Here is a 22,963-nt window from a genome sequence, read left to right as displayed (position 1 = left end):
CATCTATTTCCTGCTCTCCCCCACCCTCCATGCCCACCTGCTCAGTGGGGCTGTAAGAAAGACATCCCAAGGTTCATAATAAAACTGCAAGAGGTGGCAATACACGTTCCATGTCACCCTCTTGCCCTCTGTGTGCAGATTGGGTGATGTGTGCTCGATGCGGATCAAAATAAACTTGGCATAGCTGCCTCCAGTGCACCATTTAATCTGCGTCCTGGTTCGCCAGAGATTCTGTGCAAAGATTTTTCTTTGTATTTACCTAGGGTTTGTATTTTAACGGCACAGGAGGTTTTTGAATGTATAAGGATCTGGATTCTGCTCCCACTAAAGTCAAATGGCAAAATTCCCATTAAGTTCTATGGGAACAGGATCAGCCCCCTAATGTTTAATACTTTCGCTAATTCTCATTGGCTGACAAACAACAGAAAGCAGACATGCTTGTGAAGTTTAGAGTAAATTCCCTTTGCCTTTACACAGAGAAACAAAAGGAAGTCAGAGTCTCAAAACTGTTTCAACAGATTTGTTGTCTTGATTAAATTCAGATCCAGGAAATACTCACATTTGTGAAATTGTCTGTAATTTTAAAAGTGCAGGCATTAAACTTTTCACAGAACAAGGTGGGGAATTGGCTTTATTGTACAGCAAGAGCAGAGCACATAACTCTTGAACCAAGTCTGCCGCTATGGGTATCTTCACACATTCTGGTCTCTGCTCCAACATGTGGTTCTCTTCCAGAACATCTCCTGGATCTGTTTCTATTGTTATGACACTGTTTGTGGTAAAACAGGTAAGAAAATTTAATTATCAATGATTGATTTTAAAACCTAGACAGTCCTTTCGCCTAGCATTTTAATATTCATAAATGGTACTTGTTTAGCAATTTGTTAAGCATTTCAAAATGCAAAAAGAGTGCTATTGATTTATAAGCCCTAGCATGTTATTTCCCAATTTACTGCTCTTATCCAGGTCATATATTAATGTTTTCCTATTTTAATGCTGGTTTTTATATTGAATATATTGTTTTTGAATTTCCTTTTTAAAGGCTGTTTTAATATTAACATACATTGTGTTAACTACCAAATCTGAGTATCAATTTTAAAACTGTAGTCTGTTTACAAAAGGCAGCAAAAATATGTACGGTATTTACATTAGCTTCTTTTGCAAAACACTACATTTTCTTTAAATACAGTGAAAGATTTTAATAAGATCACAATTTAATTTTTACCATAGATTATTAACATATGTAGAATATAGAAGAGTTTGAAACATTTCTTCTCAAAGGGTTGCCATAAAATTCACTTCAAGGAAATTTTTATTTTTTTAAAAAAATGCTATATCTGTAGTGAGCTAGGCAGATTTTTTTTAACAGTTTCATAAAGTATAATGGTAAATTTAATTCTGTTCTGACTGAGATTAAAACACAGATTTAAGATTACTGTGAGTAAAAAGAAAGTTAAATTTGCTCCTATCTGAATATAACTGACAGATTTATCGAAGGAAGCATATCTTGTTGAATACGTTTCGTGGAGTTTTGTTTTACTTTTGCTTCTAAAATTTGTATGAATAAATAATACAAGTAAATAAGTATCACTAAGGCTTTGAATTTTTGAATGAACAAAATCATATTGCACTCAGACAATTCTAACCACACAAATGATTTCACACAGATGCACTTAAAACTGAATCATCACTGTACTTTCTAAGACATATCAAATCATGAGGACACATGGGGTGAAATCCTGGGCCCGTGGAAGTCAAAGGTAAAACTCATTAACTTCAATGGGGCCAGGATTTCATCCCTCTTATATTTTCCATCCATATTCTCAATAATAACATTAGCTTTGACTCATTTATAATACTGTAATAAACTTGAAGCATGTCTTGGTGAGGAAGAAGCAATTGTAATTTTTCACATCCATGTCCCCCTGATAGACAGGTAGATTAAGGGAATGGTTACAAATATTAAACTTTTAGATCTTTTTCAGAGCATATGTAGTACATTTTTGTTGTTTACAGCCTGTGATCATTCAGTCTGACTGGCCAATAATTTCTCAGCATATTCCAAATAAAGAATATTCCAGCATTAAGTATCATATTCCAAATAAATTTGTATTACTTTATTTTACCTTCATTTTAACAAGATTCACAGGGCAAAATTTTGACTCTTCTGAGATCAGTGGCAAAACTCCCATTGGCTTCAATGGGGCAAGGCTTTCTTTCACCCATAGATTTTAATGTCAGAAGAGATCTTTATGGTCTGACCTTCTGCATAACATGGGATGGAAAATCTACCCAGTGATTCCCACATCAATGCTATAATTTCTAGTTGAGCTAGACCATATCTTTTAGAAAGAGACATCCAGTCTTGATGTAAAGATTCCAAGTGATGAAGAATCCACCAGGTCCCAATTAAGTTGTTCAAAAGGTTAATATGCTCACTGTTAAAAATTTGTGCCCTATCTCTAGCCTGAATTTATCTAGATTCAGATTCCAGACACAGGATCTTGTTCTGATTTTGTCTATTACATTAAAGAGCCCGCTACTAGCAGAAATGTTCTCCCCATGTTGGTACTTACGGACTGTGATCAAGTCACTCTCATTTTTGTAACAGATATGGTAACCTCCTGAAATATCCTCAATAAATCTTATTGAATTAAGTTAAACCGTACTGAATTACATTTATTTATTTTAGGAGTTTGTTTGAAAAATGCAAATGTTTATGCATTATTGTGGGATTGTCTGGAACTTTTTTAGGAGGAAGACAGAATTAATGCAATCTCTGAGAAGTATTGTGAGCTTCAAAAGACGATGTTGAATAATGTAGCAGACACGACTGATCTTTTGGGACAATATGTGTGAAGTGGAATTCTTAGGAAGTACTTGGGAGAAGGAGATTGTAAACTCAGACCTACAGACTCAGTCTTGGAAGTTGCACCCAGAGGAGGGGACCTTTTGTCTGCTCATCCCCTGTTACATGAGGACAGTTTAAAGATAAACTGTATAATGGAGTAATTGAGTTACTAATGAAAGATCTTGTTCTCATTAAGAATAAACGTGCTTGCTTAGAAAGATCTGTGTGGTAGTTTAACTGTGACAATTACACTGTGTACCATCTCTGAAAAGAAAAGTAAAGCAGGCCGGCATTGCTGGGGAGGTCACAGTATAGACAGTGAGCTGTGCAGTCTGGAAGTACCCTGATCAGGAGGGAGTGAGATGGGGGTCTCCACCCAAAAGAGATGATGGCTGAGGAGCCAGGAGTCTTGAGTTGGTGCCCTTGCTGAACCATAGAGGGGGAATATAGGTGCAGTTGCTCTGAACTGTGACAACCCTTTCTTGGATAAGTTTTCTCAGTCCCTCACTTTTAGGTGGGTTTTCCAGACCTCAAATCTTTCTTGTAGTGCTTTTCTCAATCCTTTTCAATTTGTCAGTATTATTTACTCAAAATAATGGTCCAGTAATAGTATCACTAATGCCATATACAGCAATAATACCACCTCCCTACTTGATATTCCCTGCTAATACATCCATGAATTTCTTTAGCCCTCTTAACCAGAGCATTGCATTGGGAACTTGTGTTCAGTTGGTTTACACCATGATACCTAAATCCTTTTCTGAGTCATTGCTGTCCCAGAGGTATAACTCCATTCCTGGCTCTTGGGAGTATTAAAATGACTATTGTTCAAATGAACCCAGCTTTCATATTGCTCTTTTTAGCTGACTTGTGCTTATCATTATGGACCACTCCACCACAAGTTGTGTCCTCTGCAAACTTCACCACTAATGATTTTATGTTTTCTTCCAAATCATTGATAAAGATATTGAATAGCATTAGGTCAAGCGCAGATCCCTAGGGAACTCAACTAAAAAACCCCTCATTGGATGATGACTCCAGATTTACAATTACCTTTTGAGATCTATAGCTTAGGAGGCTATTTAATATATTTAGTATATGCTGCACTGATTTTGTATAGTGCTACTCTTTTAATCAGAATGTCATGCAGCACCAAGTCATATGTCTCACAGAAGTTTATGTCAACAGTTACCAGCTACTGCTGTTTCAATTTCTCTATATATGAAAGCTTGCAACCGAAGCAGAAAATGTGATGAATCTGTGTCCTTGTACCTTTAAACGTCCTGCCCCTCCTGTGGTGGGTGCTGTCCAGAACCCTTTTCTCAGCATGTGCAGTGACAGCTGGGGCTAGAGAGGATACAGGTAGCAGTTCTGAGAGCTTTCCCTGTATTTCCTTGGTCATTTACCCCTGTTTGTTTATTGTGAACCAAACTTGTGTCAATTAAATGGAGCTGCTTTTTCTATGAATGCGTCATCTCCATTTACTTGCCTCTTAAGATGAAGTTCACTGACCAATGGATGTCCCAAGAATCTCTCCTGGTTGCCTGCATTTTGGAGCCCACATCAGGAAAAAGTCAAGATGTTTTTTGTCCTGGAAACAAACATTCCTTTCTCATGGCTCTTATAAATATTCTCTCCTTATCTTGCAAGTCCATCATGTGAAGAATAATTAGTCTTTCCACTCCAGGGGATTTAAAGCATGGGTGGCTCACAGTCATGAGCCTGAAGCTGGCCTGGGAGCAGTGCTGGGAAAACAAGGAGCTGGGGAAACAGTCCTCTCTGAGCTATTTCAAACTTTATGCTCCCAGAAAAGAAAGCTCAAATCCCCTCTGTCCAGCACTGAAAGCTTCCATGCTGGCAGGCTTTTAACACAAGACAGAGGAAGCTGGAGCACTGGTCACAGCATTATTTGCTCAGCACTGCACTTCCACTTTCCTTTTAGACCTTCTCTCAAAACCTTCAACCAGTCTCCAGTCCTGGCTCATTAAAAATCTTATTTGCATACACTAATTTTGGGGGATTAGGGAATTCACATTAAAAAAAACTTCCTTAATTGAGAGTTATGGTTGCTGATGGGTATTTCCTGAGAAAGAAACACTAAAAAGCAAGGATATCTTAAGGCAACATTCACACCCAGAACAAAACCAGTTTCTAAGCATTAACTCACTGCCATTATGACACCACCAACCCATTAAAACCCTTTCTGACACACTCCTTTCCATTCAACAACGCTATTACCCTCAGCGCACACTGAAGAACTGAAAACCACACAGAAACTTTGCAAAGGGGGTATGAATGAGTAGCCCCATTTAAGAGATAGGTTTTAACAACTATTATACCTGTTTACAAACATTACAGACAGGCAATAGATCTGCTATGTTGTTCTAGCATACTCTGAATCTAATGGATAAGATACAGATATGTCCCCAGGAGGCTACTTGTGTGGACTCACACAATCTTCTGGAGCTCAGTTACTTTGGCCCAGATTTTTAAAGGTATTTAGGCGTTGCTGTGCTGATGGAACCTTCTGATCAGGATTTCCCCAAAGAGCACTTAGCCGTCAGCCAGGAGTGGAGTCTACAGCACACTGAAGACCAGACATGTGTGCAGTGCAGCCTATCAGCTTTTGGCATTTCACCAAAACTGTTCGCAACCCAGACAACATACATTGTACATGTGCAAATGGCAATTTTTCAGAAGCATTCAACTCAGCCAAATGGAAATGGATTTTCCTTGGAAAACTGAAAGGTGCCTCTTCACTGTAAGGACTGCTGCTTTAAAGGAAGCTTATGTTCAGCCTCCCTTCCAGAAACCATCTCTTGATGATGACAAGCTAGACAATAATTGACCTGCATCAAATTGTTTGTTCTTGGTTATGACTGTAAGAAAGGTCATGGCAAGTGTTCTTGGAGTTTCTGGATGCCTCTGGTTTCCTGGCCTCTGGCAGGATACCAAGCAGGGCTTGGCATAGAGACTGGTCTCATTACAATGACTGATGATCTTCTCCTGGCAGTGGATAAATAAAGATCAAGCATCCATGCCGATATTAGATTTATCAGCAGCCTTGACCCATGGATTAGGACTAGGCTTGGAAGAATTAGATTTTTATCAGTAAATATCAGTAAAAGTTGATTTTACTGTACACATACAAACTAATGAAAAATATTTCCATCAGTAATAATCTAAATTTACAGATAGGCAAAGTAAGCAAAATGCTGCTTGAGAACTTATAGAGTTTGACTTAAGGATATTGACTTTGTATATTTTGATAGTTTGTGTTTTAATGGTGTAAAGCACAGAGGGCCCTTAAACCCAGGCCTGCAGAGCAGCTAGGCAACAAACACCTCCATGCTGCCACCCACCAGCAGCTGTAACCAGCTCACACTCCTCTCCCCTTGCCCCACAGCTGACACAGAGCACAGGAAGTCCTGCCTCAAGGGGTCTGACAGGCAGCAGCCCTATGGCTCCTGATTGGCTCCCCACCCTATATAAACACAAGGGTCATTCTGGGAACTGTCCAGGCAACAGTGCGGATTTCCTGTAGCTGTCATGGCCATTCCTGCTCTTGAACTCCTGGTTTAGACCTCAGCTTGACTTGGACCTTGCTTCTTGACTCAGACCTTGAAACCTGTATCGAACTCTGATCCTTGATATTAACCCCAGCCTAGAACTTGATGATAAACTCCTCCACTACTCAGCCTCAGGTATAACCTGACTCCGACCCTTGGTCCCAACTGCACTTCACAGGATGCTGACAGTTTGCCTGGACCAGCCTAGCTCCCAGTGAAGGCCTACCCTAGAAGAGTATGGAGGCAGTGGGCCACTCCTTGCCCAGCATGCCCCGGAGAGTACTGGAAATACCCGTACAGGTTGACTGCTCCCAGGAGGAGCTCCCCAGCTTCGAGTCCAAGTATTGCAGCTTGCAACAGAGACCCAAGCTCTGCACAAGCAAGAGCATAGCTCTATGATGAAAACATGGCAACATGGGCCCAACTGGCACAGCACACCACAGATAACCACGAGCTATGAGAGCAGGCAGCCTGGCTGCCAGATGAGAACCCTGCACTATGAGCATGCACTGCAACCATGTAGCTGGACCCAAGGCCTTCAGGCCCCCGTCCAGAACATTCACAAAATGCCTAACTGTTATCAGGTATCTTGCAGGTATCTCTGCAGAGGTGGGTTTGAAGGAGGATGGTTTTGTGGATTTTTACAGGGAGTTCCTTCCAGGAATAGGGGCATTGGAAAAGCAGTTGTAGCCTTGTTACCTTTGCTCCCCCCTTTTTTTGGATCCACCCATCATCTTAAACTCTCCACTTGTTTTTGTATATGTAACTTTAGCACCTTTGTGGCCAAGATGGAGTCTGCTCTGCAGGCAGCTCTGGCCAAGAAAAGGCGTGCGCAGGAAAGGAACACAGCAGGGGCAGTCCCTTCCACGCCGGGGCAGCTGTTCTAAAACCCCCAAGGTGAACACACACACTGGAGAGTACAGTGAATACAGGAAAGGGAAGTATCTATTCACAGAGGGATGAATGGAGAAAAACAACAGGGGAGAAGATGAGGAAGAGCAGTAAAACAGGGTTCCATTCAACACAAGACTCTACGGGCCCAATGGTACCACAGTCTGAAAGAGCAGACACCCAGCAATGTGTCTACACTCAGCATTCAGGAGTCCTGGGCAGAGTTCCAGTCCAGTGGTGAGTCTTGGATGCTCCTGGTTGTCTTCAGTGCCAGTAACCTTTCCCCAGCAAACTCCTCCAGTGTTCTCTTCTGCTGCTCTCCACAAAGCCACGCAGAGCAACAACCTCCCCACTAACAGCCTCTCTCCTTATTCTCAATGCAAAGTCACAAGCTCCAGTACTCACAGCCCCATACAGCTCTGGACAGCAGGGATACTGGGTCCAGCTCCGGTTTGTCCTTCTCGGGTGATTCCTCCCTGGCACAGTGCTCCTCTTAGCTCCTGTCTTGGGGTTTCCCTGGTTGGCCTGTCTGACTCTCCTGGGCTTTGGGCAGGTTCTCAGGTGTTTCACTCTGTGAGGGTCTGCTTCCTGCAGCCCTTCTGTCTTGAGCCCCAGACACACCCACCCTGTTGCTCCCCCGCTCTCCACGCTACCCCCAAACAGCACTTCCTCTTTCTGGAACAATCAGCATTTCCTCTCTCAGGACAAAGATTTAAAGGGTCCATGCTTTCTAAACCCCAAAGGGGTTACATATAGATACACACAGCCCTGAAAGTGAAATGCCTACAAGCTGCATGATGGCTATTTAAAAACACCTGAATAGAGGCTCAAACTAAATGTATACCCCCAAATAAAAAAAGTGAGAGGACCAAAAAAATGACACCAGGGCTAATCAGCAGAGTAAAAGACATAGTTAGAAGCAAAAAGGAATCCTTTAAAAATTGGATGTCAAATCCAACCGAGGAAAATAAAAAGGAGCATAAACTCTGGCAAGTCAAGTGTTGAAGTATAATAAAGAAGGCCAAGAAATAATTTGAAGAGCAAGTAGCTAAGGACAAAAACTAACAGCAAAAAAAATTTAAATACATCAGATGCAGGCCACTGATTGCTCAAGGTGCTAAAGAAGCCCTAATGGAAGACAAGGGCATTGTGGAGAAGCTAAATGAATTCTTTGCATCAGTCTTCACTGCAGAGGATGTGAGGGAGATCCCCATCCTGAACCATTCTTTTTAGGTGACAAATCTGAGGAACTGTCCCAAATTGAGTTGTCAGTAGAGGAGGTTTTGGAACAAATTGATAAATTAAACAGTAATAAATCACCAGTGCCAGATGATATTCATCCAAAAGTTCTGAAGGAAATCAAATATGAATATGAAGAGCTAGTAACTGTGGTATATAACGTATCATTTAAATCAGCCTCTATGTAAGATGACTAGAGAATAGCTAATGTAATACCTATCTTTGAAAAAGGCTCCAGAGGTGATCCTGGCAGCATAATTTCAGTACCGGGCAGATTAGTTCAAAACTATAGTAAAGAACTGAATTAACACACATAAATTAACACAATATTTTGGGGGAAGAGTGAACACTGCTTTTGTAAAGGGAAATCATGTCTCACCAATCTAATAGAATTCTCTGAGGGGGTCCACAATCATGTGGACAAGGGTGATCCAGTGAATATATAAAGCCTTTGCCAAGGTCCCACGCCAAAGGCTCTTAAGCAAAGTAAATAGTCTTGGGATAAGAGGGAAGGCCCTCTCATGAATCAGTGAGTGGCTGGAAGATAGGAAACAAAGAGTAAGAATAAATGGTCCATTTTCACAATGGAGAGAGGTAAATAGCAGGGTCTCCCAAGGGTGTGTACTGGGACCAGTGCTGTTCATCATATTCATAAATGATCTGGAAAAAGTGAGATGACAAAGTTTGCAGATGATACAAAATTACTCAAGATAGTTAACTCTTTGCAGTCTGCTTTGGACTTACAAAAGGGATCTCAGAAAACTAGGGCAACAAAATGGCAGATGAAATTCAATGGGATAAGTGTAAAGTAATGCACACTGGGGGAAAAATAATCCTAACTACTTATACAAAATCACAGGGTCTAAACTAGCTGTCACAATTCAAGATAGAAATATTGGAGTCATCGTGGAGAGTTCTCTGAAAACAGGCATTCACTGTGCAGCAGCAGTCAAAAAATCTAATAATGTTAGGAACCATTTGGAAAGGGACAGATAATAAGACAATAAATATAATGCCGCTATATAAATCCATTGTACCCCTGCACGTTGAATAGTGCATACAGTTCTGGTCTCCCCATCTGAAAAAAAAGATATCAGAGTTAGAAAAGGTGGAGAAAAGGGCAAAAAAAGTATTAGGGGTATGGAACATCTTCCATATGAGGAAATATTAAAAAGACTGAGACTGTTCATCTTAGAAGAGAGATAATTAAGGGGAGATATGGTAGAGGTCTATAAAATCATAAATGGTGTGGAGACAATGAATAAGGAGTTGTTTATGCCTTCATATAACAAGAACCAGGGGTCACCAATTAAATTAATAAACAATAAGTTTTCAACAAATAAGTATTTCTCCACACAATACACAGCCGACCTATGGAACCCATCTCCAGGGGATGTTGTGAAGGCCAAAAGTATAACTAACTGGGTTAAAAAAAGAATGAGATAAGTTAATGGTGGTCCATCAATGTCTATTAGCCAAGATGGTCAGGGATGCAACCTATCATCTGGGTGTTCCTAAACCTCCACCTGCCAAAAACTGGGACTGGATGACAGGGGATGGATCACTTGATAATTGCCCTGTTCAGTTCATTCCCTCTGAAACATCTGGAATCTGCCAATGTCAGAAGACAGGATATTGGGCTCGATGGGCTATTGTTCTGACCCAGTATGACCATTCTTATTTTATGTTATGTCCTGTGTTATACAGGAGGTCAGACTAGATTATCACAATGCTCCCTTCTGGCCTTGGAATCTATGAAAATGGTGATGAGTCTTTGCTAGTTTTTCAATTGCTTTACTTGAAACAGGGATACTGAGGGGTTGCCGGGGAGGTCTGATGAAATAAGGATTAGTGTCTGGAGTCTGGGAGGGATATGCTGGGAAGGGATTTACCTCTTTAAAGGTGATGTTAACAAAACGGTATTATTTGTTTATTTCTTCACAATTATATTAAACTGCAACAAAAGAGCTCTCAGCCAATGCGCCGGGCATCCTTGACAATCTGTAAAATACACTAATTAACAAACAGTACCATGAATTATTTCCAGTCATATCAATCAAATAATCCAGTGAAAACATAAATATTCAACAAAGATTAATCAACCTCTGTGTATAATCTAATTGTTTACAGCTTGAAAATGTTTCAGGATTTATGAGTCAAAACACACAACTTGGACAGCATGGCTCTGCAGAGGCGATATATTCAGTGTCCAGTTGGAAGTTTGACAAAAATGTGTTGCGTGGGGGAGAACATAAGAGTGTAACAGCGTATCTCTTGGCCGGAGAAAAAGTGACAACTCTTGAATTTTTTATATTACTTATTTCAACTGTTAAAGTAGCAGAAAACTATCCCACCTAGAAAAATACAAAGTTCAAACTTAGTTTCTTCATTTACAATATTTTCTGTATGTGTAGGTCTTAGGCTCTCTGCTGCAGAAAACGACGACGAAGTGGCTGAAGTATAAAAAAGATTGCTTGAAAAAGTTACAAGAATCTGCGGTAGAAACTGGTAAGAAACCTGACTAAAAATGGGGTAACACTTCAAAATAACCATATTAAAGGTGTAAACAGAAATTTATTGAACCATATTGCAGAGGTATGTTTTTATTCATAGATTTCAAGATTTAAGGCCAGAAAGGCCTACTATAAATAGAAAAGCAGAGGAATGCCATCCAGTTATGTTTCAGACCTTAGTTTTGCTTAGCCAAAAAAAGAAGTGAAATCAGCTTGAAACTCAGCAAATTGTTCACAACCCCAGACAAATGCAGGATAACTTTGGAGCGAGATGAATTTCCAGAAGTTGGGATTTATAAATGACCCTAATTAAGCAAAGCAGTTAGAACCCACTGAACTAACAAGTTTCAGAGTAGCAGCCGTGTTAGTCTGTATTCGCAAAAAGAAAAGGAGTACTTGTGGCACCTTAGAGTAACAAATTTTTAGAGCATAAGCTTTCGTGAGCTACAGCATCCAATGAAGTGAGCTGTAGCTCATGAAAGCTTATGCTCTAATAAATTTGTTAGTCTCTAAGGTGCCACAAGTACTCCTTTTCTTTGAACTAACAAGGTTTGCCACCCGTCAATGATCACTCTGTGTTGTATCCCTTTATCTCCATCCTTCTGTTTCTTGTCTATGCAAGTCCTGAGCCTGATCTCATTTAAGTCAGTAGGAGATTTTTCACTGATTACAATGTGTACAGATTCAGGTCTTTGGGGCTGGGAATGTCTCTTTGTACAGAGTCCTAGCACAGTGGGATCTCTGCACGCTACTACTACTACTACTACTACTATTAGTAATAAACTAAGGAGGGTGACCATATTTCCGAAAGGGAAAACAGGACATTGTGTGGGGCTAAGCTGTGCCCTCCCCTGCCTGCCCCCACACATGGGGCTGGCCCAAGTCACTTGCCTGAGGTCCCCCCCACATGTGGGGCCGGCCTGAGCCACTGGCCCGAGCACTCCCCTTCCCCACCAGCATGTGAGGTTGGCGTTGCTGCTCGTTCGAGCCCTGCCTGCCCCTCCCTCCCATGCATAGCTGGCATCACCACTCGCCCCCCTCCCACGTATGTTCCTCTGCACCCCACTTCTTGACAAAAGTGGGCATTTTTCCCATTTGCTCTTGCCACCTGATCAACCTGATCAGGTGACAAGAGCAAACAGGACAAATGCCCATTTTTGCCAAAAAAGTCAGGACAGCCGGGACAGGGCTTAAAAAATGGACTGTCCTGGCCAAAGTAGGATGTCTGATCACCCTAAAACTAAGTATTAATCTTACAGTGTCCACATAAGACAAACACATTGATTTCTTATTCAATATAAAGGAGTGCACAGTTTGTTGTAACACAACCTTAGCTCTCACTCAAAGTAACTATTTCCATCAATAATTTCAAAACATAAAAACATTAAATATGTCTACAAAAACACATAGTGATCAGCTTCCAAAACAGACCCACAAATATATATATAGATAGTCAATGTTATATGTTTTTCTGGTGAAACTAAAAAGTGTTTATAGGCAGTTTACTGGGGAAAAAAAACTATTGAAAGTACACATTTATGTGATTTATTTCCCTCAACAGTAACACTTAAGAAAATGTTTGGACACTGAAATCAAGATATCATGGATTTTTAGATATGTGTTGTTTTTGTTGAGAATTAAAATGGAGGTGTCATTATGAAACATGCATTTATTTGTACTTGAAAGGATTAACTGATGGAATCCTGGCCCACTGAAGCAAATGACAAAACTTCTATTTACTTCAGCGGGGCCAGGATTTCACCCAGTATGTTTATGTTTATGTAGCCGTGTAAGATTTATGACATACCTGGTTCAATTATCTTGCTTTGTTTTAAGAGATTGTCTACACACAGAGTTTCAAACTGGATCAAATGACATTAATCTAGTTTAAAAATAATTTGCATATGTAACCCTTCTGCCAGTTGGAGTTGACAGCACCAACGGCTGGGTTCAATATCTAAGGGTTCCTTTTCAACAATACAACACAAACATGGCTTGAGCCCCGACCCAGTAACCTGGGACAATTACATACCATCCGCTGGTCACCTCCAAGAAGCAATATTTCCCCTCTCACAAACACACAGGAGAGATAATAAGAGAAGAGAAGTAACCTGGCATTACTTTGGGAAAACGTCGCAAGCCGGATTCATAAACATAAAACCATGAGCAAAAGACCCACCCGAGAGTATGTTGGGCAATGTTCTTTTGGCTCAGGTTCTTAAGTCCAGCAACCAAAAGTTCCTTTAATGTACCCTTCCTTTCTTCTGTCCGCCACAACCCGCTTACAACTGTTGTCCTTGATCAGTGAAGATCCAGAGTTCAGGGGTGAGCTCACTTCCCACCCTAGTGGGGAATGGGGGCACCTTGCTTGTTCTGCTGTCCAGGAGCTTGCTTTGGCATCAACCACCCTGTCAGCCGCTTGCTGCTCTACTCCGCCATCCACTCACCGTTCCACCAGTTGTTCCACTGGCCACCCTGCTCGCTGCTCCGTTCTTCCTGCCAGCCACTCGCCAGTCCGTTCTGCCAGCCGCTTGGCTCTGCACCCTTTGGGATGTCTCGAGATCCCACCACTTAACACAGTTCTCAGTGATTTCAGCTATTGGTGGTGGAGCCTCACTACCAGTGTGGACTGGGCAGTCTTGTGCATCAGAGACACCATCCCAAAGCAGGCTGAATGCTTAGACCTGGTTATCACTGATTTAAGCTCTGTGGTGTGTAACAAGACTCCCAGTTGAATCTTAATCAGCTGCGTTATTACACTGTGGAGAGATGCAGGGTTAAATGGTGGCTTGGAGCCTTAGACAGGACCCACACCACCAAGTACAAGTACCTGTCCCCACCCTCTCTTGACTCCACTGGGTTTTGGCACCCACATCACCTGCTTAGCAAGTGCAGTTTAGTTGAGCATGAGTCCCTCAATCAGAGTACGCCTAGCACAGTTCTGTTGCCCTTGATTCACACAACAAGGATAACAATGCTTTAGTACCCCTGCCCCAATAACCAAGTGACTTATGACTTGAGCTCATTCAGACTCTGCTTACATTGCATACACACAATGCAACTCATCACTGCGCACTAACTCTGCATTTAGCTGGAATGCTGGAGTCCTCTTGCAAAGTGGACTAGGTTTGCTTCAAATTGAAATAGTTCGGTTTTTTGTTTGTGTGCATGTGATTGCTGTGCACCACTTTTTTCATGCTTTCAATGGCTATCTCACAGTGCTTTGCAGTTCAACTGTTACTGACCTGTCTATTGTGTGCCCTCCCTCCACGGGGGGCCTGTTTTCTGGATAACGCTTCTCCCTTTAAAAAGTGGCACAGAGCCAAATATTGCCTGTTTGCCCCTCAATCCCAGTGTACCATTATTCTGGTGATGCAACCACAATAACACTCCAGAAGCCCCATAACGTGCCTCACACAGCTCCTTGGAGCTGTGCTGAGGCACTCTAACTCACTGCCATCTGGGGATGCATTGGTTCAGGAACCTCTTGTGGGAAAGCACCGTAATAGGACCTTTTTATGGACATTGTAAAGCAGATGTCCACAAAGGAGCACAACCAGGACACCAGCCAGTGCCAAATAAAGAACAATCATCTCAGGAGAAAGCATACTGAAATGAGGGATGAAAGAAGACAATCTGGCAGGGGACATGTCACCTGCCCATTTTTGAAGAACTGGATAGCATTCTATACAGTAGAATTACAGTACAACCTGTCCCAGGCATTACTCTGAACCTTCTGCCTGTATCTCCCCCTACCAAGCATGTCCAGCTCAACTCATGGGAGGATGAGCAGAAGGATACTGGACAGGAGCTGCCCTCTGACAGCTAGGGTCTCTTTGTGGGTCAGGACAGCCAGCTGGAAAGCCAGCCCTAGTCCTGCTCTGCTACAAAAGACCCTCATTCCCACCCTACAACAGTTGAACTGGATTCCCAGCCCCAAATCAAGCAGAGACCAAAGAGTCAGATCCTCTGGAGGGAATGTCAGCATGTAAGTACCTATCTTTACAATGTATTATTTATTGATGGATGTAAGCTAGGAGCCCATGTCTTTCACTCACCCTTCACCTTGTGCTGCTTCAAAATGGCATCTGCCAGCATTGGGCAGTCACAGTCTGTACCCCATTCCTCCTCCAACACCAGATTCAAATAGCAAAAGCATTTATTTGTACAACAATCAATAATTTATTGAGATAGTGCTTATAGGAAAAGAAATCTGGTTAGTTTTTGTAATTTACATGAGATATAAATGCACATTGCAGGCCCAGGCAAGGCACAAACAATACTTGCTCCCCACTGAAGTGCAAATGCCTTGTAATATGCATGTAGCTGACCATCATTGCAGGGCCCTATCTGTTTTTCTCTTCACTTTCTCCAGGGGAGATATAGCAGAAACTAAGACTGAGAAATTACTTGGTTTTTGTTTGTTTGATTTACAAATTATAGGGAATAACCCCATGCTCATGTCCTCTCATAGTGCTTGCAAGTCCCTTCCACTACCGCCATGCTTCTGGGGGGACCATCATGGGGAACAACTTCACAGCATATCTCGCCAGTCTATCCTTTGTCTTTTTTGAATAAGACTAGTCCCCCACCTCAGTGTAATGTCATCAAGCGTCAGGACATAGCTCCAACCAACCTCCCACCCTAAGAGCATGAAAGCAGATACAGTATGTAAGTGGGGGAATAGTCCTGCTCTTGTGGGGAACTTTCCTGGCTTCTGCACTACCCCAGTGAAGTGGGCTAGCGAAAGGATCTGAGTCCTCGCTCCCACTTCCTTTACCCAGTGGCCTCCCTGCCCTTGAGGACTCCCCTTCTACTCTCCTGTCTGGCAGAGTCCTCATAAGCCCAACAAGGCTGGGCCCAGGATTCCTGGGGGGCTCAACCCCCAACTCTGCTATGGTCACCTAGGACAGGGGCTAGGGTGTCCCCACTCCGGGGTACTCTCTCTGCACTAGGCACTTCTCTGACCCACTGTCCATTACATACAAGTGAAAGCAAATACAAGTTATTTAATCAACAATTAATTTGAAAAAGAATAAGGAAAAATGGGAAAGGTTAAAGGAAACACATCAACCCGCTCTGTGGCAGGGAACATCACAAACAGTGTCTCTAGAATGTCAGGGCAGTTCACAGTCTGTTCCTTGTAGGTCCCAGGCCTTCTTCTCAGGCCCTGCCTGTGCTGCAGGGATGCTGTGGGTTGGACACTCGCTCTGGTGGTGGCCTCACGCTCTCAGGCTCTAAGTGGTCAGACCCTTCTTCCCAGTGTCACCCCCAGCCTGTCGGGGTTATGATCCAAGCCTGGCCTGCAGACCCTCTAGGCTGAGGCATCTCCCTGTGCTGGGTCCGTTGCCCAGGGTCCCCCTCGCTCTCCGCAGCTGCTCACCCCACCCAGCTCCAGACTGCTCCAGCCCCAGCTGCACCACTCTGTCTCAGCACTGCTGCTACTCTGCCTCCAGCTCCCTGAGCTGCTTCTTTGGCCCCTCTGCCTCTGGTTGCTGCAGCTCTACTCCCAGGACAGGTCTGCTCTGCAGGCTGCTTCTGTGACTCTGCTCCCAGCACTGACCTGTTTCCTGGGCTGCTTTTCTGGCCCCTCTGGCTCTGATTGCTGCAGCTCTGCTCCCAGGGCAAGTCTGCTCTCTCTGGGCTGTGCCTCTGGCTTTGGGGCTACAGCTCGGCTCCCAGGACAGGGTCTGCTCTCTCTGGGCTGCTTTTCTGGTCCCTCTGGATCTGGCACAGCTCTGCTTCCCAGCTTAGCTTGGGCCCCTGCTTTCTCCTTAGCTCGGCCCCACTCTGTCTGATCCAGGCAAATCCAGCTCACATGGAGGATGGGACCTCCCTGGCCTCCCGACTCCCTGATTAGCCTGCTGACCCTGTCATTCAGGCTGACCTGGAGCATTGGCCTCTCCCCATTGTTCCTGGGGCTGTCAGTCTCAGGGTCCTGATTCCCCATCGACCCTTCCCCCTTTTTAGTACTGGGAGCTAGCAACTAAAACACCCCCACTGAATGTTAGTAAGGGGCAACAGTCCCCTTACAAGCAGACTGAAATCCAAAGGCATCCACCACAGTCCATACCTACCTACCACCTCTGAGGTTCCCACAAGAATGGGAAGAGTCTCAGGGAGGAACAGTCACACATATAGACTAAAAAAAGCTATCATTCCTTATCTGATTATGAACAATAAATGATGTTTTTGTTGTTTTGTTTGCTTCCACAGCCACAGCACCCTGCAACAGCAGGACAGTCAAGGACAGGGCTTCTCTGAACTGCTGACAGGATAGCCAACCTGAGGGGAAGAAAAAGGAAGAGTTGGGATGAGATGTTTACATGGCTGAGTCACAGAATCGAACCAGGCTGTCTGAGAGGTGAAGCCTGCACATGAGGGTCCAGAGGGAGGGAGATGATGCTTTCCCAGGAGATCATGTCAATGGCCAAGGGAAAGTGTGGCTGTGGCCAGGATAGCATCACCAAGGTGAAGGAGAGCATGGAAAAGGACAGAGATATAGAGGCAACTCGTGGATACTATCCTGAACCAGAATGCCCTCCTGTGAATCTTAGTACTTCTAAGCCAGAAAGCCCTGCAGTCCTGTAATTTGGTATCCAGACATGTCCTTCAGCCTGTGGACAATGGTGGCTACTGGCACCAGCAGCAACTCCTAACCTCTGCATCCCAAAAGCAGTGCTCCCTGCGAGTCCCATTCACCTCTCAGGTCCTATCTCTAGGCACCGAGAACATTTGCACCTGGCATAGGCGCTGATAGTGGGTGCTCAGCACCCACCAGCAGCCCCGCGGATCAGCTCCTCCCCCTCTCCCCTTAGCTGTCCCCTTAGCGCTGGGGAGGAGGGGGAGGAGTGGGAGCAGGAAGAGGCAGAGAGGAGATGGGGTGGGGTGGGATGGGCGCAGGAAGAGGCGAGGTGGGGTGGGAGCTTGGGGGAGGGGGTGAAGTGAGGGCAGGGCCTGGGGTGGAGTGGGGATGGAGCACCCCCGGGACCTCAGGAAGTCAGTGCCTCTGCCTGGGAGTCCAGTTCTTTTGAGCCCCGCAGAGTCCCTGAGAATATTGAGCTGAGGCACTCAGCCCCAGAACCCGTGCAGATAAGAGGAGTCAGAGGCAAGGCCTATACTCACCTGTAACTGGTCCCCCTCTCCTCATTCTGTTGCACTGGGAATGTTCTTATTGCTGCATTCTAAGTTTTATGTGCACTGTTGCAGTAATTAAAGGTTTGTGTATAGACATGTACTCCTTTTCTTTTTAAGAGACTAGTTTTCTAAATGTATTTCCAAACAGACATTATTTTTCCATTGCTTTGATTAACATTTTTGTATTTTTTATTGTTTCATATTAAAACCATTTACAATACATCCATTATGGGTCATCATTGCAGTTAGCACAGAGAATCCTTTAAATACAGCAAAAAATAATTCATAGGGTTTTACAAGAGCACATAGGGAACAGTAAATTTCAACCACCCACATGCAATCCCTCAGTGCCCACAATGTCTCCATCCCAATGCACCCCACACACAGGCGAACTTTTTCTGGTATGGCAGGCACTCAAAATGCAAACAGTAGGCATCCTTGACAGCATTCTCACAGCTGTTTGTGCTCCTTGCTGGCTGTTTGAACCCCCGAGCAAGTCCCCACACCTCAGACTCCCACCCATCGGCAGGGCTTTCCCCCTTGCTCTCACAAATATTGGGCAAAACACAACATCCACCTATAATATTGGGACATTTTTTTCTGCAGCTTCCAACCTATTCCACAAACCGTGCCATCTGCCTTTCATTGTGCAACTATAAAGCAATAATTAAAATGTTGCTTCTGACCCAGCAGCTCGTGTATAGCTTCATTAGCTAGGGTACCAGGCCATACATTATATCTCCCAGAATAACCAGACCAACTTCCATACCAATAATGCCCCCAATGCTTCAGGGGGTAAACAGTCTTTCTCCATTTTATGTGAACAGTAGTGAGTTCTGAAAGGTTCTAGCATTGTGAACCATACCAGATGCTGCTGCATTTATGTCTGTAAACCTGCCATGGTGGTCCACCAGTCCTTGGAGCACTATGGACAAATAGCTCTTTCTGTTTACAAATCCTGTGCTCAACTGGGGTGACAGCAGGCAACATGGGTTCATCAATTACCCCAAAAACAGGATGGGTACCCAATGTATGCAAACCCATCAATAATCTCCTGAGCATTACCCATCTGCATGACCTGGTTAGACAGCACCTTATCAGTGGCATAGCAGACCTGCATGAGAATGGCTCCAGCAGTTGATCTCCCCACACCAAACTGGTTGGCCACAGACCAGTAACATTCTGGGGTGACCAGCCTCCATATGGCATTGGCAACCCTGTTTCTCCATGGATATGGGGCACCACACATTGGTACACTGGCGCTGCAGTTCCAGTGCCAGTTCTGCACAGATATAAAAAAAAAAGATAGCCCTCCCCATCCTGAAGTTCTCTTGTCACTGAAGAGCTTGTCATCCCAGGTCTACAGAATGAGCCTCTCCCACCAATCCACGGTGGTTTCCTTGGCCCAGAAATGGTGCTGACCCCTGTGTAGATGATCCAGGACCTGGTCTCCTCATTCCAACAGCTCAGATTCTCCCATTATTCTGCGTCAACCTGCTGCCATCACTGCAGATTGTACTCCTGCTGCCAGAGTTGCTGCTACCATAAAATATTCTTCTGCTCCTGCATCATCAACTTGTTGGTGCAATGGGCAAAGTTCAATGCTGAATTCATCCAGCTTTGAGTGCTGTAATATAGCCTGAGGAAGCTCTGTATATTTGCACTTACTACCACAAAAGCAGGGAGCAGGAGTCTGTCTTCCTACAGTTCACAGCAAAAACAATCCCTGCATGCATGCTGCTCAGTGGTAAAGCAAAGGACCCTGGGATACCCCCAAGAATGCTACACCCTCAATTTGCAGCAAACTTCCACCATGTGTTCACATGATGTGAACTGAAAATAGAACAGGCATTCTGTGTGCATGCTATTGATACGACTTATGTAATGCAAATTATCTGATGCACATCAAAAAGCTTTGAATTAAACTCCCCAGTGTAGACATACCCTAAGTGATTATGCTTTGTAAACAATGTGACATTGTCATCTACTAAACTTAGTTGGACTTTGAAACATAGTGTTTGGGTTTTGATGCATATGGAGAGGGTACATCTACCCTACAAGCTAGGGGTGGGATTCCCCGCTCACATGGATATACTTGTGCAAGGTCACATTGAGCTAGCATATTAAAAATAGTAGTGTAGCAATGGTAGCACAGCCAGCAGCAGCCTGGGCTAGCCCCCCTGAATGCAAACCTTCCTGAACCCTATGGGTATGAACTTGGCTGTTAGTCCATGCCACCACTGCCCATGCTACCATGGCTATATTACTATCGTTAGTGTGCTAGCTCAATGAGAACTAGTGCTAGTAGATCTTTGTGAGATAGGAACAGAGGTAGCTATAGCTAGATCTGTGTTTTTTCTTGGAACACAGAGATCCCCTACACAGTAATGTATCGCTGAAGTAGTTCACAGAGAAATACATTAACAATGTGACTTCTAAAATGTCTTGGTGGATTATATCCCTGGAACTTTAATGAGGAAGAACTAGGCTAGATCACAGCACAGCCAGACTTTGGGAACCAGAAACCCATAGTCCTTGATACCTCCAAGCACCCGCTGGGTTGGGGAACTGAACACAATTTTCATTAAGAAAAAAATATGAATCTTCACCACTTTCCATTGTGGAGATGACCTTAAAAAATGGAAACCAAAGCACTGAACTTGAAAACTTATCACTTTTTTATTTCATGAGGTGGGACTGCCTTGAGAAGCCAGCCTCTCTGTCTCTGGGGGCAATCCTAGAGCAATCTGTAATGTGGGTAACAGCACCATCTGTACATGAAGCTCCTTGTCAGGAAATCTTCAAGTGGTGCCTCTCCTGTCTTCCTCTCACCCTGTGGACCCACCTCAGTCCAGAAACCACAGCATCCTCTTCATGACTCAGCCCTCCAGCCGGGTCACCATTTGTGTTTCCCCCTTCCAGGGTGACCCAAGAGCCTTCTATGGCATGCAAATGGTCCCAGGCAGTCTTCTCCAGTGCTGCCCTGTTTGTGCCATTTCTCCAGTGGCCAGTAAGGTGACCTGGGCCCTCCCCCTACTCTAGGTTCCAGTTCAGGGACCCTCAGCTCAACAGTTCTAGGCTCTACCCTCTCAGCCCTCACTACTCCTTCTCTGGACTGCCTCCTACTCTTCCTGGTCCCTCCCCCTTCTCTGAGAACACCAGCTCTAAACCAACTCCCTCTTCCCAGGAAGTGACTGCCCTTTCCCAGCATCCTCTGTCTGTCGCCAGCTATCTGGCTTTATACAGGTCCCACCTGTTCCTGCACAACTGAGCCTGCTTGCAATCAACTAGTTCCCTGCTCCTTGGCTCCTCCTCTTGTGGAGTTAATAGACCTATCTGGCCACCTTAACCCCTTTCAGTCCTGTGTGGGGTGGACACCCCATCACAGCAAGTCACTTACCCTTTTGGGGATATATTATCCTGGGCCTTTCATATGTGCCCAGGATCTTGCACACCCTCTCTATTAGCCCATAGAGCTGACTGGCAGAGGGGAGCAGATCTCTGTCCAGAAATGACGCATCATTCACATTCCCCATGCATACTAAAAACATCAGGGAAGAACTGTGGGCACCATTCCCAAGGAAGGCTAGTGCCTATCACAATCAGTTTCCCCAGGGGATAACAATGCCTACCTCACTGGGCCAAAAATTGTCACAGTTATTTAATTTGTGTTTGTAAAGTGCTATGATCAGTAAACTCTGTTAGGATGGTCCTATCCCCCTTTAAGGGCTATGGACCCAATGGCTGCCAGAACCCCATTATAATTTGACAACTACCCCTTGAAAATCATTTTATGAACTTTAGCCCCTATGTATAGCCCAGTGCAGATGTCCAGACACCACTTTTCCTGCAGCAGGAGACTTTTGGTGGTTCAATGTTTCCAGCCACACTTTCCCTGCCAAGCATTGGATGGAATCTCCAGCTACACCCATCATACCAAAGACATATGTAACAAGACCCATCAAGTACCAGTTACCCGACAGACAGCAGTGCTGTGCTTATTGGATGGCCACAGACAGAGAGAACAGGTCCATGATTAGGTGCACAGTAATTGCTGCCAGTTGTCCAGACAAAAATGCTCGGCTCCATAGATACCACATGACCAGTAATAGATATAACAGATCTCCATAGTTACACAGTGCTCAGAGACATGTAACTGTACTTATAGTTACCAGGTTTGCAAAGGTAGATTAATAGATTTTAAGGCCAGGAGAGAGCACTGGATCATTTAGTCCAGTGCTTTTTAAACTTTTCTTCTGGTGACCCAGTTGAAGAAAACTGTTGATGCCCATGAGCTGGGGATGAGGGGTTTGGGGTGTGGGAGGGGCTCAGGGTTGGGGCAGAGGGTTGGGATGCAGGAGAGGGTCAGGGCTCTGGGCTGGGGGTGCAGGCTCTGGGGTGGGGCCAGGGATGAGGAGTTTGGGGTACAGGAAGGGACTCCGGGTTTGCAGAGCGGCTCAGGTCTGGCGCAGGGGACTAGGGAGCGGGGTTGGCGTGCGGGCTTGCCTTGAGTGACTCCCAGTCAGTGGTGCAGCATGAGTGCTTAGGCAGGCTTCCTGCGTGTCGTGGCACCATGTACCACGCTGCGCCCAGCAGCAGGTCTGGCTCCTAGGAAGAGGCAAGCCAGCAGCTCCGTGTGGCTCTTGCCCATAGGCACTTCCCCCTCCCCTCAGCTCCCATTGGCTGGTGCTCAGAGCAGGGACAGCTCATGGTGCCCCGTGGCCCCTCCACCTAGGAGCCGGACCTGCTGCTGGCTGCTTCTG

The 22,963-nt window shown here is 44.4% G+C and overlaps 1 protein-coding gene across 1 annotated transcript in view; it reads left to right on the top strand.

Annotated features, from left to right (window-relative positions):
• Positions 1-523: 523 nt before the first annotated feature.
• The window catches only part of GLP2R (glucagon like peptide 2 receptor), a 143,918-nt gene continuing 121,478 nt past the window's right edge, over positions 524-22,963 (top strand). Inside the window, exons 1-2 of the mRNA XM_038371934.2 lie at positions 524-787; positions 10,965-11,058. Of these exons, the coding sequence (XP_038227862.1) occupies positions 683-787; positions 10,965-11,058 (199 nt within the window). The 5' untranslated portion in view covers positions 524-682. The remainder of the gene's footprint in view (positions 788-10,964; positions 11,059-22,963) is intronic.

This window comes from Dermochelys coriacea, chromosome 14, assembly GCF_009764565.3.
Source record: "Dermochelys coriacea isolate rDerCor1 chromosome 14, rDerCor1.pri.v4, whole genome shotgun sequence".
Taxonomy (NCBI): Eukaryota; Metazoa; Chordata; order Testudines; family Dermochelyidae; genus Dermochelys; species Dermochelys coriacea.
Note: the sequence above shows the minus strand (reverse complement) of the source record. Positions and strands in the feature narration are given on the sequence as shown.